Source organism: Maniola hyperantus, chromosome 24 (assembly GCF_902806685.2).
Source record: "Maniola hyperantus chromosome 24, iAphHyp1.2, whole genome shotgun sequence".
Lineage (NCBI taxonomy): Eukaryota > Metazoa > Arthropoda > Insecta > Lepidoptera > Nymphalidae > Maniola > Maniola hyperantus.
In genome coordinates this window covers 423055-440553 of record NC_048559.1, presented here as the reverse complement: position 1 = coordinate 440553, position 17499 = coordinate 423055, and the positions used below count along the sequence as shown (strand labels likewise).

Here is a 17499-nt window from a genome sequence, read left to right as displayed (position 1 = left end):
TACTAGTGAACTCGTCCTGGTCTTCGAGCTCGGCTTCAGCAGCCAACTCCTCGGGGGTCTTCTTCTTCCTCATGAGGGGGTTATCAGGCTCCTGCTGCTGCTGCTCCGCAATCTCCTCCTTCTTGGGAATTTTGTACTGAAAGTGGAGGAAAAGGCAAATTAACATTATGTTCTGAAGTACAAATTATTAAGATATTTTGAATTAGATGAATGGACAACATGTTAACTGAAAGTATCATTTATTTTCCTTAACAGTGAAGTTTTGAGTGTGTTTAGCTGAACAACGTGAAGTTCCAGCGAAAAGAATAAGAAAGCGGGTAGTTCGATACTGCCCGTGACAGCTCCAACTGTTGTCAAAAATTTCAACCGACCCAAGCTGAAGTGAGTCAGGTATCTAATAATTAATATAAAAAGGTACCGCCGAGTACCTTTGTATATTTTCTGGTTCTTCTCGGTAGGAAAGGCATTCCGAACCAGCAGTATGGATCCATTTGACGATTCAAAGTACTTGTAAAAGTTTAATTGAATAAAATATATTTTGATTTAAGAAAATACCATGGCAACTTTGAAGAACGTATAAGATCTGTAATAGCGTTCAAGAAGCTTAATAAAGCTTCTTGAACTGTTATTATCTGTTCAAGAAGCTTAATAAAGCTTCTTGAACAGATAATATTCTGCGATATAAAGATTGATCTGCACACACAGTCCGTGGAGAAATCGCCTCAATGCACGCGGGAGCAACAGCCAATCTGCTCTTTGAACAGGAAATATTGAAAAATACAAACACGATGATTGAGTATTACTTCTTGTTTATCAATTTTTATAACGTACCCTTTCTAAACCCGATTGCCATCTCGACCTGTCGCGTACTATACTTAAGGAAGGCTTATAAAATTTTTATTTGTGTAGCGATCCCTATTTGTGAGCTATCGTAAAAAATCTCCTACTATTAAGTTAGAAGATGCCTTTTTTGACTTTTGACTTTTAAGGTGAGATCTATAGAACGCACTTTGACTTTGCTCAGACTTAAGATCGATTTAAAACGAGACAGATTTATGTGATAGCTCTATCTCGTTTAACTCTGAGCAAAGTCAGAGTGCGCTCTATAGATCTCACCCTGAAACAAGAGGCATTAAAAGAAAGCTGATAATATTAAAAATAATTCTTTTAAATAATAATTTTGATGGGGAACTCTCGGGACCTCATTAGGTTGCGTGACGTCTCCGTAACGAGCAAAGGAACTTTTTACAAGGGACGCGTTCCCCGCGGGATTCAGACTGTCAGTTTTATATCCCGCTCTGTAAAAATAATTGGAGCAAAATGGAACTTATTTATCATAGAAAATTATTATGCGAATTTTCAAAAAGATTCATAACGCGGAAAATTCAACTCCTCACGGCGCCATTTTAACTTTATGTGTCAAATTTCATGTCAAAAGCACGATTTTAGTCCTTAAACTAGGCTATTTTTTATCCCGGAAAATTAAAGAGTTCCTACGGGATTTTTTTAAACCTAAATCCACGCGGACGAAGTCGCGGGCATCATGTACTTAGTGACTTCAATTATATTTCTTAGTTAGAGTAAGTCTTGCAATACAACCTCGCTCGCACCCGAATGCTGTAAATTTAATTCAAACTCGGCGCGAAGTTAATTTGATTACCGTTAAATGTTATTAAAATTAAATTATTATACCGTTAAATTGTTATTTATAGATCGAACTAAATTTAGATTTACGTGAGAGGCTAAAGAGCGTTTTTGTTTTAATTAATTAATATTATTACTGCATCATCATCAACCCATCGTCGACCCTACTGAGCACGGGTACGAGAGCTTCTCAGAATGAGAAGGCCTCAGTCCATAGTCCACCACGCTGGCCAAGAGCGGATTTGCAAAGAAAACTGTGCCGAACTTTCAGGCATGCAGGTGTCCTCAAAATGATTTTTCCACCAATCAATCAGTGCTATTTCATTGCTTAGAACGCACATAACTTCAAAAAGTAAGTACATAAATAGTGTGCCTAAATCTAATTAAAATCAGAAACGACCTAAATTCTCATACAATATGATCTCATATATTTCCCGTTAAAAGTCATTTGGTTAAGTCCTACAACCTCGCTCGCACCCGAATTCTGTAAATTTATTACAAACTCGACGCGAAGTTAATTTTATTACCGTTAAACGATATCAAAATTAAACTATTATGCCGTTAATTTGTTATTTATTGGGATTCACAGGAGCAGCCAAAAAAGCTTCGCCTTTTATTGTAATTAATTGATATTAATTTTATCTAGGTACACTTGGAACTTAAAATCATGATTATGAATTCAAAGTGTCTAATTTTTAATAAAACATTTCAAGCCACGTACACTCAGGTACATATATTAAAAAATATATACTTTAAAACATTGATTTTGTAAGTTTTATTGCGATCTGCATCCACGTGGATTTTGATTTTTCAAAAATCCCGTGGGAACTCCTTGATTTGCCGGGATAAAAAGTACCCTATGACCGTTTCCAGGTTGTAAGCTTTTTGAACAAATTTAGTTAAAACCGGTTGAACGGATGGGCTGTGAAAAGTAAGTAGACAGACACACTTTCGCTTTTATAATATTACTAGCGACCCGCCCCAGCTTTGCACACTTAGCTTATTACAATTTTCGTAGAGATCTCTATTTTTTGAAACTAAAATATATCCCATATTACTCAGGATTAATGTAGCTTTCTACTGGTGAAGGAATTTTCAAAACCGTTTCAGTAGTTCCAGAGATTACCCCCTACAAATAAACTTACAAACTTTACCTCTTTATAATATTAGTATAGATTAGTCAGTATGGAATTTCATTAAAAATAGAACTAATTTAGTGTTCTTCTCTTCGAGTCTTCTTTGCTTCTTTCTTGTCTTCAAGAAGTAGAGTCAGCCTCAAGGAAGTCAACCTGACTCGATTAGGGAGTCGCGTAAAAAACGGACTCCCTACTAGAGTCAATTTCACATCCATGAGCTTTTTGGTTATCTTCTTTCGTCTTCATAGTTCTTCTTTTATCATCTTATTATTCATCTTCTAAGTAAAGTAAATAACTTAAATTCAATACATACAGTAAGATGCTCTGTAGTGGGCCGACGACGGGTTGATAATGTTGATGAATACATTCTACACACATTCTGTACACATAGTAAGATTCTTAAACAAAAGGCAGTTAATAATTCAAAGTGGCTCCAAATATAGATCGGAAAGCACTTACGGCTGTCTGTCACTCGTACTTGCTCTGACGGGTAAGGCACGCGTGACGCGAGCGTTATATGAGTTGCATATTATACTACCTACATATCACATAGTCTAAAATCTTTATTTAAATATATAAAATATATAAAAGGAAAGGACTGACTGACTGACTGACTGACTGACTGACTTATCTATCAACGCACAGCTCAAACTACAGGACCGATCGTGCTGAAATTTGAGACGTAGGCATCCGATAAGAAAGGATTTTTGAAAATTCAACCTCTGGGGGTGAAATAGGGATTTGAAATTTGTGTAGTCCACGCGTACGAAGTCGCGAGCATAAGCTAGTCTTAAATAAGTATATAAAAGGAAAAGGTAACTGACTTACTGACTGACTGATCTGTCAACGCACAGCTCAAACTACTGGATGGATCGGGCTGAAATTTGGCATGCAGATAGCTATTATGACGTAGGCATCCGCTAAGAAAGGATTTTTGAAAATTCAACCCCTAAAGGGGTGAAATAAGGGTTTGAAATTAGTGTAGTCGTGAGCATAAGCTAGTAATATATAAAAAGAAAAGGTGACTGACTGATCTAACAACGTAGATCGGCCTGAAATTTGGTATGACGTAGGCATCCGCTAAGAAAGGATTTTTGTATTATAAAATGCCTTACTTATTAATGAATATTATAGATTAGCTTTAAGCTAATAGCTTATCAAACTATCACAGCAGATGATGTAAACAATAAACATGGTTATGGATTTCAATGCAATTTCGACAATAAATGATTGCCTGCCAAATGGAATGTTACACAAATAATTGTTTGATTGTGTTTATTTGAGCTTAAAATTTAATTGTTATGTTTAATTAATGTTATATTGAATAATGCTCAGTTAGTGTGGCTAGTTAGTATTATATTTTCATTTTTTTCTAGACTTCAATACGAAATGGATAGGTTTTTGGTCAATAGTGATGGAACGGTACCTAAATTCAAATATGTATGTAATTATATTTATTTCAGTATTCTTCACAGGTCGAAATGGCAATCGGGGCCAATTTTAGGCCATAGTCCACCACGCTCGCCAGAGCGGATTGGCACACTTCACATTTGAAAACATTATGGAGAACTCTCAGGCATGCAGGTTTCCTCACGATGTTTTTCTTCACCGTTAAAGCAAGTGGTATTTAATTGCTTAAAACGCACATAGCTCCGAAAATTGATACGTGCCCGGGATCAAACCCCCGTCCTCTCGAATAAGAGGCGAACGTCTCAACAACGTGTGAAGTTTGCCAATCTGTACTTGGCCAGCGCGCGTGGCGGGCTATGGCCTACGCCTTTCTCATTCTGAGAGGAGAACTGTGCTCTGTAGTTGGCCGGCGACGGGTTGATCATGATGATGCATGGATGTAGCATCGTACTCATAAATTCAGCCGAATCAACGGGTAAAGGAGTGGACTGAAAACGCAAAGGTCGACGGTTCAAACCCCGCCCGTTGCACTAATTGTCGTACCTACTCCTAGCACAAGCTTGACGCTTAGTTGGAGAGGAAAGGGGAATATTAGTCATTTAACATGGCTAATTTTTTTTAAATATAATATAACAACGAAGTAGTGTTTAGCTCCGTAGTTATTTCACTAACACTAGTTGAGTAGCTACGCTGTAACACATAAATCAACAGACGCCGAGAGAGAACGCCCATCGATTTAGCTCGCCCCATAAATTTACACCAAGGAATATTGTGTATAGTAATGGCGGAAGAATTTTCTCACTACACTGCGCTTAAAACGTGAGGTACAGTTAGCAAAAAAATTGAAATCACAACTCGTATTATTATAAATAAAATAAAAACCGACTTCGATACACAAACACTAAAAATTGAAAAATAATTTAATTCACCGACCCCATAAAATATTATTATGGAACTATATTAACTCTTGTATACATAATATATTCGGTAATAAATTAAATTATTTTTCAATTTTTAGTGTTTGTGTATCGAAGTCGGTTTTTATTTTTTTTGTAAAAAAAAATTATTTCACAATTTTTAGTGGCCCCATGGAATTATGCTATGACTGGTTAAAAATCTACTGTTTACTAAGCTATTACACTGATCGCGAGCAATTTACTCTTATCCGTTGAGGAGTTCCAGTATCTATCTTCGAAGATGTTCATCAGATCTTCACCAAATATAAATGCGACCAACTTTGAAGTATACCCTTTCAAACAAAAAAAGAATTTTCAAAATCGGTCAGTGTACTTCGGTACAGTGTACATAGTATCTATATTGCATTGCCTAATAAGAGTAATAAGTAATACTTATTTTGATCTAAGCGTTCTATGTGTGTATGCTTGTTTCTTATCTCTACATCTAAATATATAAAAGGACTGACTGACTGATCTATCAACGCACAGCTCAAACTATAGGACGGATCGGACTGAAATTTGGCATGCAGGTAGCTATTATGATGAAGGCATCCGCTAAGAAAGGATTTTTGAAAATTCAACCCCTAAAGGGGTGAAAGGGGTGACAAAGTCGCGACCATAAGCTCGTCTAGTAATAAAATAATAAACCTTACAATTATTATCTTACTGCGGATAATCTGCATTCGTCTCATTCTATCGAAGTTCAGTTTTCTAAATGTTTCACTTCTGCCTCGTGTGAACTTGCACACAATAGCTACGTTTTTTTTTGCTGTCCCTATACATGTTAACCCTATAGCAATTTCCCAGCCTCCATTACGCGCTTCGACGCGTAGCTCCGATACTGATGTGATTTACATCCTTCATTGCTGTCAACGTATTCGGATTTTATGAAACGGGACTTCGATTTATTTTGCCGACGGTCGCCGAGGATTTACGGTTTTACATCTTGTAAAGGTTGTCGATACGTGAACATTGTACACTATGTACACGTTGTGTATGTTGTATCTTTAAAACAAGAGTGAATAGGCAAATATAACCTATATATAACCTTCTAGGCAAACGCGTCCCATCTTAAATTAAAAAAAAAATTAAAAAAAATTAGCTTTATTTTCCTTTCACATTAACACATATTATTATTCAAAAAATTTAAAAACCTAACTTAAATCTTATTTTACTAATAATTATTAATTTATAACCAAAAATAGGGCATTAGAAAGGACCGCTTAGCGGTGAAAGCCTCCTACAACCTTTTCCATGGCTCTCTATCTTTTGCGACTCTACTCCATGCCGTGCCTGCCACATCCTCAATCCCATCCCGTCCCATCTTAGGCCACATCATCACTTCCCATCAGGTGTGATTGTGGTCAAGCGTGCGCCTATAATGTTTTTTTTTCCACCATAAAGCACCATTATAAAATGGTAGCTTTATTGTTACTACCATCTAGCCTATGGGCTAATAAGTAATATTATTCTAGCTTAAACTTCTACTTATGATTAATTTTTAAATCTAATTTACAGTCCAATAACTGTCCTTAGTTTATTCTAACACGTACTTACAGTTCACTATGTTCTTGTGACCTAGAAAAATAAAGTAGCACAAGCACTATTACACAAACGCTGCACTTATGTACTTTTTAACACTAATTCGAACGGCTTGGTTCATTTTGAGCCTCCCTTTTGATGTCCATGTTATCTAGAAACTTCACAGCCGATAATGAATTTTAAAAAAAACCTTTTTGTTTTTGTAACATCTTCACTGTTTACCCATAATATTCGCAATAAAGAAAATTTGAATTGAATTGTACAGTACGCGCCAGAAAATTAATGTATATCAGCCTTTAGAATGACATTTCGGCTTTGTAGAGCGTTGTCTCTGTCACTCATACCTATATGACGTTTTGTCGGTCTCAACGACAGGGACTAGGCTTTACAAATCTGCTATCTACCTTCTAAAGGGCGTACATTACTTTCGGCCGCGTACTGTACCTACCCCAGCTATTGTAACGATTTGGAGAACACGTTTGTTTTACATGATTCAAAAGTCAAAAAATTATTCAAATTGGGTATAACGCGAAAAATTTAATTTCTCACGCGTCATTTTTAAACTAGCTTATGTTCGCTACTTCATACGCGTGGACTATATCAACTCCCTATTTTACCCCCTTAGGGGTTGCATTTTCAAAAATTCTTTCTTCTTATGTCTATCATCATCTAACTATCACAAAACTGTTAAGCAAATCATTCCCAAGCTTGCTTATGATTTAAATAATCCTTTACATTGTAATAGGATTTTTCAATTAGTTTACGTTTACGTTTACGTATAAAAACTTTGAACTTGTTGAGAGACAATATCTTCAATATGTCTTCTGGAAGCTTATTATAGTAACGTATAGAATTACATACTAACAAACGAATTGCTAACTTTACTAAGCCTAGAGGTGGGCATTGCAAGTTTATTTTTTTGATCACAATTTCATACTAGCAAGTGCTAGATAGACCGTGGCGTGTGGAAGTCCCTACAAGGGACCTACGTCCAGCAGTGGACGTCTATCGGTTGATGATGATGATGAAGTGCTAGATAAACAAAGTGATGGTAAGACTCTCTGTAGATATAAGTATAAAATAATAGTGTGTTTAGCCGTCGTTGTGAACAGCTCATCAGGCGGCGGGATTGCGTCAAGATTGCCGTAACGAGGTTACCACCTCATCAGCCGGGAATTGATGGAAACACCATTTAGCTGCGGAACCCACATTTTATTTTTTACTAGCTTATCCCCGCCACTTCGTCCGCGTGGACTACACAAATTTCAAACCCCTATTTACAACTTAGGGGTTGAATTTTCAAAAATCGTTTCTTAGCGGATGTTTACGTCACATTTGTGGGAATAAGTCTGACCTAATTGATTTTTAGGGTTTCGTAGCCGAATGGCAAAAGACCCTTATAGATTCGTCATGTCTGTCTGTCTGTCCGTCCGTATGTCACAGGCACTTTTCTCCGAAACTGTAAGAGCTATACTGTTGAAACTTGGTAAGTAGATGTATTCTGTGAACCGCATTAAGATTTTTACACAAAAATAGAAAAATTGAAAAAGAAACAATAAATTTCGGGGTTCCCCATACTTATAACTGAAACTCAATTTTTTTTTTCATCAATTCCATATCTATGGATAGGTCTTCAAAAATGATATTGAGGTTTTTTATATCATTTTTTTCTAAACTGAATAGTTTGCGCGAGAGACACTTCCAAAGTGGTAAAATGTGTCCCCCCCCCCTGTAACTTCTAAAATAAAAGAATGATGAAACTGAAAAAATATATGATGCACATTACCATGCAAGCTTCCACCGAAAATTGGTTTGAACGAGATCTAGTAAGTAGTTTTTGATTTATCGTGCAAAATGTCGATAAAATACTTTTGCACTACGGAACCCTCAGTGCGCGAGTCTGATTCGCACTTGGCCGGTTTTTTTTAGTAAAACTCCACAGTCAATTTGACTTTACACAAGTTTAAAAACCTATTAAAAGTATACTTCTAAACAAAGCAAAGGACTTACCTACCAAAGGAATACAGCCGAAGTTTTTTTTTAAAATGTGAACGATAAAAGGGTGGATGATGGGTGGATTTGATTTGACTCGCTCCAGCAAAGGAGGGGGAAATTTCTTGAAATTCCATTCTCTATGGAGTGTCTACATTTAAAAGCTTGGGTACCTACACTAGAATCTCTGGCCAAACTTTAACCCATTTAGCGATCTAGTTTGCAGCGAAGCTTCCCCTCGAGGCGCCATCAGCCAAACAAACACTGTTCAGTTCGCAAACACTACAGCTAAACCTTTTTCTGAACGATTGTTAAATACTCCTACTGAATTGGCTTTAAATCTGAACTTGAAGTATTTTTAGGATTCTGTAGTCAACAAGAATTCTTAGAGTCAGCCATTTTAATAATGTACTAACTACAGATAGGTCTTATAGCAGTGTGTGTTTGTGTTACCTGTACATTCTAAAACAGATTTTCATTTATTTTTATGCATAATAGTTTTTTTATTGTCCAAAATGACGAAAAAATACGACTGCAGTACGAACACCTCGGTGCGCGAGTCTGACTCGCACTCGGACGGTTTTTTTTTTATGGTGTCCATTTATTAAGTCACTAGCTGATGCCCGCGACTTCGTCCGCGTGGAATTAGGTTTTTGAAAATCCCGTCGGAACTCTTTGATTTTCCGGTATAAAAAGTAGCCTATGTCACTCTCCAGGTCTTTATATATACCCGTGCAAAAAATCACGTTAATCCGTTGCACCGTTGCGACGTGATTGAAGGACAAACCAACAAACCAACAAACCAATAAACCAACAAACCAACAAACCAACAAACAAACACACTTTCGCATTTATAATAAGGGTACTGATTTCCCTTCATTATTACTTTCTAATTGACTCATAGCCGCACTCAGAGTCGCTTAATCGTTACTTAAGGCATTCCTTATCCATACTAATTAATGCCTTAAGTAACGATTTAGCGACTCTGATGAGTGCGGCTGTTAGTTATTTAGGTACTGCTCCATTCAATCATTTACCGATACAAAACTATAAAACTCAGTTATAAAGATAGTTTGTATTTAATTGGATAGGACGATACAAGGGAGTTCTCTTTCCCCCTTACAATTAAAACTTGTCAAAGACGGAACTTTTACAACTTTTAGGGCTTAACAATTGCTTGCGATTATACATCATCGGAAAAAATTGGTTAAGTACGAGTCGTACTCGTACACGAAGGGTTCCGTACCATCGTACAAGAAATAACACTTTTTTTCATGACGGCCATTTTGAAATGTTTGTTGTTTTGTTATTACAGCGTCAATACCTATATACCTTCGATATACCTAACTTACACATTATGAAATTTAAACCAATTTTTAACACCAATTTTTAGCCCTATGCGAATTATTGTAACCTTGAATGTCTATTTTGACCGGACTGTAATATAATTTACTAGCTAATGCCCGCGATTTCGTTCGCGTGGATTTAGTTTTTCAAAATTCCCATGGCAACTCTTCGATTTTCCGGGATAAAAAGTAGCCTATGTCACTCTCCAGGCTTTTAACTATACCTACCCATGAAAAAAATTACGTTGTTCCGTTGCTCCTTTGCGACGTGATTGAAGAACAAACCAACAAACACATTCGCATTTATAATAAGGGTACTGATATCCCGTAGTGTGAAATAGACTTGTATCTAATGTTAAAAATCAGGATTCCGGGTACATTTTTCAAAGTTGAGCCTTTTTTGTTATATTTTTCAGAAATATTTATGTACCTAAGTACATATATACGAAACCGGTTAGAACCTACATCTATACATCAATAACTTACTATATACCAAAATGCGATTCCAATATGATTTTCTTATAAAATTTAGGTGATTCGTAAATCACTTAGCTAAACTGTACCCCTTCTTTATTTTACGACAAGTCCTATATTAGGCCTTAACAATAAAAAATATACGCAACGATTATCGACCTTAAAACAATTGAAATAAAGGCTACAATCCCCTGACGTATGTGATGCGTGATCGGCTATACTTAGGAGTTTGGAACAAATAGAGCGATCTAATAAAATTCCTTTTAGCCAAGTTTTGGGAAAACGAATTTTGATAATAAAGAGGTCAACCTCATGAATAATATTATCTTTATAGATTCTGTAGACTACTACAGTACGCGGCTGAAAGTAATGTACATTGGCCTTTAGAATAACATTTCGGCTTTGTAGAGCGTTGTCTCTGTCACTCATACCTATGTGGCGTCTTGTCGGTCTCAACGACTGAGACAATCCATAGTGTGTCTGTCTGTCTGCTAGCTTTTCACGGCCCAACAGTTTAACCGATTTTGATGAAATTTGGTATAGAATTAGCTTACATCCCGGGGAAGGACATAGGCTACTTTTTATCTCAGAAAAGAAGAGTTCCCGCGGGATTTTGAAAAACCTAAATCCACGTAAGTTTTTAAAAAATCCCGCGGGAATTCTTTGATTTTCCGGGATAAAAAGTAGCCTATGTCCTTCCCCGGGATGCAAGCTATATCTGTTTTCCGCTACTTTATGAGCGACTACTTGTTCACCACTCCACCACTGGGCTATGCAATTAGAACCATTGTTCACTGGAGCACATTTTTATTGTTATCAATTTTTTTTTTTTTTTTAAAAGAATATTATAATATAATAATAATAATAATAATATAGCCTTTATTTACTGAAAACATTACATGCAATTACATTTTATCATAGTATTCAGTATATACATATTTTAATAGAATCAAAAAAAACAAAACTTATACATAATACTTATTTACATTTACATTTATATTTATATATCATTACTATTATTTATGTCATCGCTATTTTTAAATTATTAATTTTCTTACTGTATATATTTTCATTTTTTAATATGTACACAATACTATTCTGTATATCACTACTAATTTTCATATTTTATTAGGTATATACATTCTTCTTCCACTTTTATTTTTCAGTACGCCCCATTTGGACGAAGGCCTCCTCCAGTCGTTTCCACATTTCTCTATCTTGGGTCATTCGTTGCCATGTTGCTCCCATAATTTTCACAAAATCATCATTCCACCTAACTCTTTAAAAGAATATTAGCCATATTAAATGACTAATATTCCCCTTTTCTCTCCAATTAAGCGTCAGACTTGTGCTAGGAGTAGGTACGACAATAGTGCAACGGGCGGGGTTTGAACCGTCGACCTTTCGGTTTTCAGTCCACTCCTATACCGGTTGAGCTATTGAGGCTCTCATTCCGACCGTGCAAGCGTCTCTCACCGTACTGTCTGTCGTCATGCAGTGCATTTTGTACAGCTCGGCGAAATGCCCTGCATGCACACATTTATTGTGCGTGTGTGTGCGCTACATCTGTACCAAATTTCGTCAAAATCGGTTGAACGGATAAGTCGTGAAAGGCTAGCAAACAGACAGACAAACAGACACACTTTCGCATTTATAATATTAGTAAGTATGGATATACGCAAAGTTGTATTCTGCAAACGAGGGATATCTAAAATTCCATTTACAAGTAAGTAGGCACCGACGTTCTTTCAAACTTATTTAAACGCAAATGTAATTCAAAACGGTACCCGTAGTACAAGATTTTACGTCTCACCAAACCAAACCAAATTCGAGAGTCGAAATACTTCCGCGTTACAGTAAAATTGACCTAAACAGCCTTGAATTGAAGTCAAATATTCAATGCCACTGATTTTAATTTCGCAATGTTTCCGCTTGGAGCGCTGACTGTAGAAGTGTAGATAAACTTGAGCTTTAAAACAAGGCATTTAAGATCCAGTTCACTGTAACGCGGAAGTATTTCGACTCTCGAATTTGGTTTGGTTTGGTGAGACGTAAAATCTTGTACTACGGGTACTGGTCGAAGTTTACATTTGGCTGTAATGAGATCACGAGTGTTGTAGCGAAGTGGGAATTGTATGTTACAGGCGTTTATTGCTTTTATATGTTACTAGCTTATGCTCGCGACTTCGTCCGCGTGGACTACTCAAATTTTAAACCCCTATTTCGCTCCCTTAGGGGTTGAATTTTCAAAAACACTTCCTTACCGGATGCCTACGTCATCTATTTGCATGCCAAATTTCAGCCCGATCCGACTGTTTTACATATACCTATGAAGCAGTATTACATCTAAATATAAAAGCAAAAGGTGACTGACTGGCTGACTGACTGACTGACTGATCCATGAACGAACTGAACGCACAGCTCAAACTAATGGACGGATCGGGCTGAAATATGGCATGTAGCATACATGCCATATTATGGCGTAGACATCTGCTAAGAAAGAATTTTTGAAAATTCAGGCTTAATAAAAGGGTCCCGTTGGCGCCCTTCGGGTAATCCGAAGGGCGCCCTAAAAACCTAAAAGAAAAATATGGCGAAACGTATGTGAATAATATATCAGATGACACAGCATCAAGTTCTCAGTAGCAATAATAAGATCAGGAATGTTGCCGCGAGGCGCGAGTTGCATATAGCAGAGTCGTTTATTGGTTTTACATAATATTATGTAAAGCAGCTCATATAGGTTCGCGGCGTAGAATACAAAGTTCCTTCTCGTATACAGTGGCGTGCAGGTCATAGAGGCATAAATGCACTGCTTACCCCAGTTGTATATATTTTTCATTATGACCTCCCAGTAAACAGGTTCCTACCTAACTAATGCCTACCCTGGCTTCAAATCCTGTGCACGCCACTGCTCGTATACAACTTTGTAATGATGCTTCTACGCAAATAAAATTATCTATAGGTACGTAAAAGCTGTGATAGCCTAGATGTTAAGACGTCCGCCTTCTAATCGGAGGTCGGGGGTTCGATCCCGGGCGCGCACCTCTCACGTCGGACGTCGTAACTAGGCTATCACGGCTTAACATTTTTTTTTTTTTTTTTTAATTTTAAAAAGAATATTAGCCATATTAAATGACTAATATCCCCCTTTCCTCTCCAATTAAGCGTCAAGCTTGTGCTAGGAGTAGGTACGACAATAGTGCAACGGGCGGGATTTGAACCGTCGACCTTTCGGTTTTCAGTCCACTCCTATACCGGTTGAGCTATTGAGGCTCAACCGGTATTTACATTAGGAATTTTATTTATAATATTACTAGCTGATGCGCGCGACTTCGTCCGCGTGGAATTAGGTTTTTAAAAATCCCGTGGGAATTCTTTGATTTTCCGGGATAAAAAGCAGCCTAAGCATGTCACTCTCTAGGTCTTTGCCTACAGGTACCCATGCAAAAATCACGTCAATCCGTTGCGACGTTGCGACGTGATTGAAGGACAGACCAACAAACAAACATACTTTCACATTTACAATAAGGGTAGGTACTGATATCCTACTAGCGTCCCGCCCCGGCTTCGTGTCACGTACATGTCATTACGTGTTTTGAAAGCACTAGACCTAGTACTAGATTTTTATGTTAATTTCTAGAGAGTAAGTAGGCACCTAGTCGAGTTTTAGTTTTGAAGTGTGTATCGTCCAATACTTTAACTGACAACTCCCGTCGCACTAACTAACTAACTATGAAATTAGCAGCGCCTTTGATGCAGCGTTTCAGCGCAAATTCTATTAGATATCGTTTGAACCTCTAGTGCCGGTTAATAGCCCATTAGACGACCCTCCACCCCCACCTCTCCCCCCTCCCTAAGGGTATGTGGATTGTGGAAGTTTTAGACTTTTAGAAATTTTGTAGAAGCTTTTATTTATCTTACTAGCTGACCCGCCCCGGCTTCGCTCGGGTGGAATTTTTGAAAATCCTTTCTTAGTGATAGGTTACTAGAAGGAAACCTAAGCTTTTTGACTCGTTTATTAGGGTTAAGTACCCAAAGGGTAAAAAGGGACCCTATTACTAAGACTCCGCTGACCGTCCGTCCGTCTGTCTGTCACCAGGCTGTATCTCATGAACCTTGATAGACTTGATACAAATGAAATTTTCAGTTTTCACAGATGATGTATTTCTGTTGCCGCTATAACAACAAATAATAAAAAACAATAAAATATTAATATTAAAGGAGGCTCCCATACAATAGACATGATTTTTTGCCGTTTTTATAAATAACTAGATGATGCCCGCGACTTCGTCCGCGTGGATTTAGGTTTTTAAAAACGGCTGTGACATACGGACGGACTGACAGACAGACAGACATGACGAATCTATAAGGGTTCCGTTTTTTGCCATTCGGCTACGGAACCCTAAAAACGGACCCCAAGTGGAACTAATTGGTGACCCCTGGCCTAGTGTGTACTGTGTTTATGTTTCATTTATGTACCGCTAGGTGACGTGGTTTACTTGCAGGTCGTATTTATATGTAGATACAGTCAGTTTGTTTGTCCGGTAGTGTGGGTAACTGCATTTCCCTGATTACGCAAACAGTGCCAGTAAACTAAGTATATAGGTATACTAGCTTATGCTCGCGACTTCATCCATTACTACAGTATTATATACTACGAAACTCTAAAAAACCGGCCAAGTGCGAGTCAGACTCTCGCACTGAGGGTTCCGTACTACAATCGTATTTTATCGACATTTTGCACGATAAACTTGGAAAGTCGAAAATAGCAATATTTGTTCATGAACACATTTTAATTTTTTTCTTGTGACGTAACCACAAATACACGGTTTTCAGATTTTCCCCCCAAAGTCTGCTATAAGACCTACCTACCTGCCAAATTTCATGGTTCTAGGTCAACGAGAAGTATCCTGTAGGTTTCTTGACAGACAGACAGACGGACAGACAGACAGGACAACAAAGTGATCCTATAAGGGTTCCGTTTTTCAATTTGAGGTACGGAACCCTAAAATGGTTAAAATTTCCTTGGCCTATGTGGATAGTAAGTAAAAGTTTCAGAGGGCAGCCATCTTGTAGCAAATTACTCGCCTCGCAAGATGGCGTCGAGAGCGCGTTACGTAAGAATTTACTTGCCTACTCTCAAGCATTTCTTTGCGTGGCCTCTACTTCAACTAACTAGTGCTCTAGTGTGAGCTGCAACTTAGCTCGAACTTAGGCTCGCTTTGAAGCTGTACAAAGGTGCAGTTTGTGACTAATTAAAGCTGGATTACTTAGGACTTTTTTGTACCTACCTAGGTATCTTTTTTATGTTTCCGTAGCTTTTGAATCGTCAAGTTAATCTACCATTGGTACCCTTTCTACCGACCTTTCTACTGACTGACTGATCTATCAACGCACAGCTGAAACTACTGGACGGATTGGGCTGTAATTTGGCTTGCAGATAGCTATGATGACGTAGGCATCCGCTAAGAAAGGATTTTTGAAAATTCAACCCCCAAAGGGATGAAATAGGGGTATGAAATTTGTGTAGTCCACGCGGACGAAGTCGCGGTCATAAGCTAGTTAGTTATATTTATAATGGATGCATAACACTCACGTTAGTTTAAATGCGAAAACATACGAGTAAACTGCTTTATCCATTCTGTAATCGGTCAAAAATTCACCGCATCATTTTTTTTTATAATTTTTCAAATGTTTGTCGGAACACACGTCATACACCTACGTATACCACTCTGGCGCACATGTGGAACACAGTAAAGGCTCTTCACACGGAACGAATCGGCCGCCGCGTGCAGCTCGAGCACCCTTGACCCGTTTCGCCGAATTAATTGTTCAAACGCCGCGCTATATTGACTGTAATTGCAAAATTCAGGTTTTCGACGCAATTCTCTCTACAGAAAAGGATTTTTAATGCGAATTATTATTTTCAGTAATATAATATGATGAATGTAGGTTAGAAAATGATAGGACGAATAGCATAGGCTAGTTATATTATCTCTACATAGCATACATAACAAAGTCGCTTCCCGTCGTCTGTTGGTCTGTGGGCTTAGATCTTTTAAACTACACAACGGATTATAAACATACCAGTACCCATAGTACAAGATTTTACGTCTCACCAAACCAAACCAAATTCGAGAGTCGAAATACTTCCGCGTTACAGTAAAATGGACCTAAACAGCCTTGAATTGAAGTCAAATATTCAATGCCACTGATTTTAATTTCGCAATGTTTCCGCTTGGAGCGCTGGCTGTAGAAGTGTAGACAAACTTGAGCTTTAAAACAAGGCGTTTAAGATCCAGTTTACTGTAACGCGGAAGTATTTCGACTCGCGAATTTGGTTTGGTTTGGTGAGACGTAAAATCTTGTACTACGGGTACTGAAGTGAAGTTAAATATTAATCACGACACACAGAGCCTTATTGAGAGTTTTAACTTTTATAATAACCTAACAGTTGACTTGATTAGGTCACAATAATTGCTATTGCAACTACTCAATCAAGATGGCGACCTAAACACGAAAAGCATTTAATAGTATAATAAATAGTTTAATAATTTAAAGAGAAAAAATCATTAGTAAAGACACAGTACATTCTCCTTTTAATTATCTCCCCAAGTAATATCTTAAGTTAAAAAAATATAGGTCAACTGTTGTTAAAACTGAAAACTAACTTTATATTCATGCTCCCTAGATTGTAGACAGTTAAAGTTAACTGTAGGATAGCTTCATTGTAACATGCTTCTTTTATCTCTCCTCTTATTTTTATGTATTTTTATAACGAGCTAGCTTTGCATACATTGCTGTTGCTACGTAACACTAAGGTGCAACGCACACCGGCAGAGCCGAGGCGGCAACTTTTTGAAACTTTTTTTTTCGGAGAAAATCAAAGAGTTTCTACGAGATTTTAAAAAACCTAAATCCACGCGGATGAAGTCGCGGGCATCATCTAGTATGTAATACGTTTTAGAGTTTTAACTAACGCGAGTATAGCCGTAA

The 17499-nt window shown here is 37.5% G+C and overlaps 1 protein-coding gene across 2 annotated transcripts in view; it reads right to left on the bottom strand.

The window, feature by feature from the left end:
- The window catches only part of cpx (synaptic transmission protein complexin), a 271344-nt gene that overhangs the window by 10916 nt on the left and 242929 nt on the right, over nucleotides 1-17499 (bottom strand). For both annotated transcript variants that reach the window (XM_034981445.2, XM_034981446.2), the window contains one exon: nucleotides 4-136. In XM_034981445.2, the coding sequence (XP_034837336.1) occupies nucleotides 4-136 (133 nt within the window). The remainder of the gene's footprint in view (nucleotides 1-3; nucleotides 137-17499) is intronic.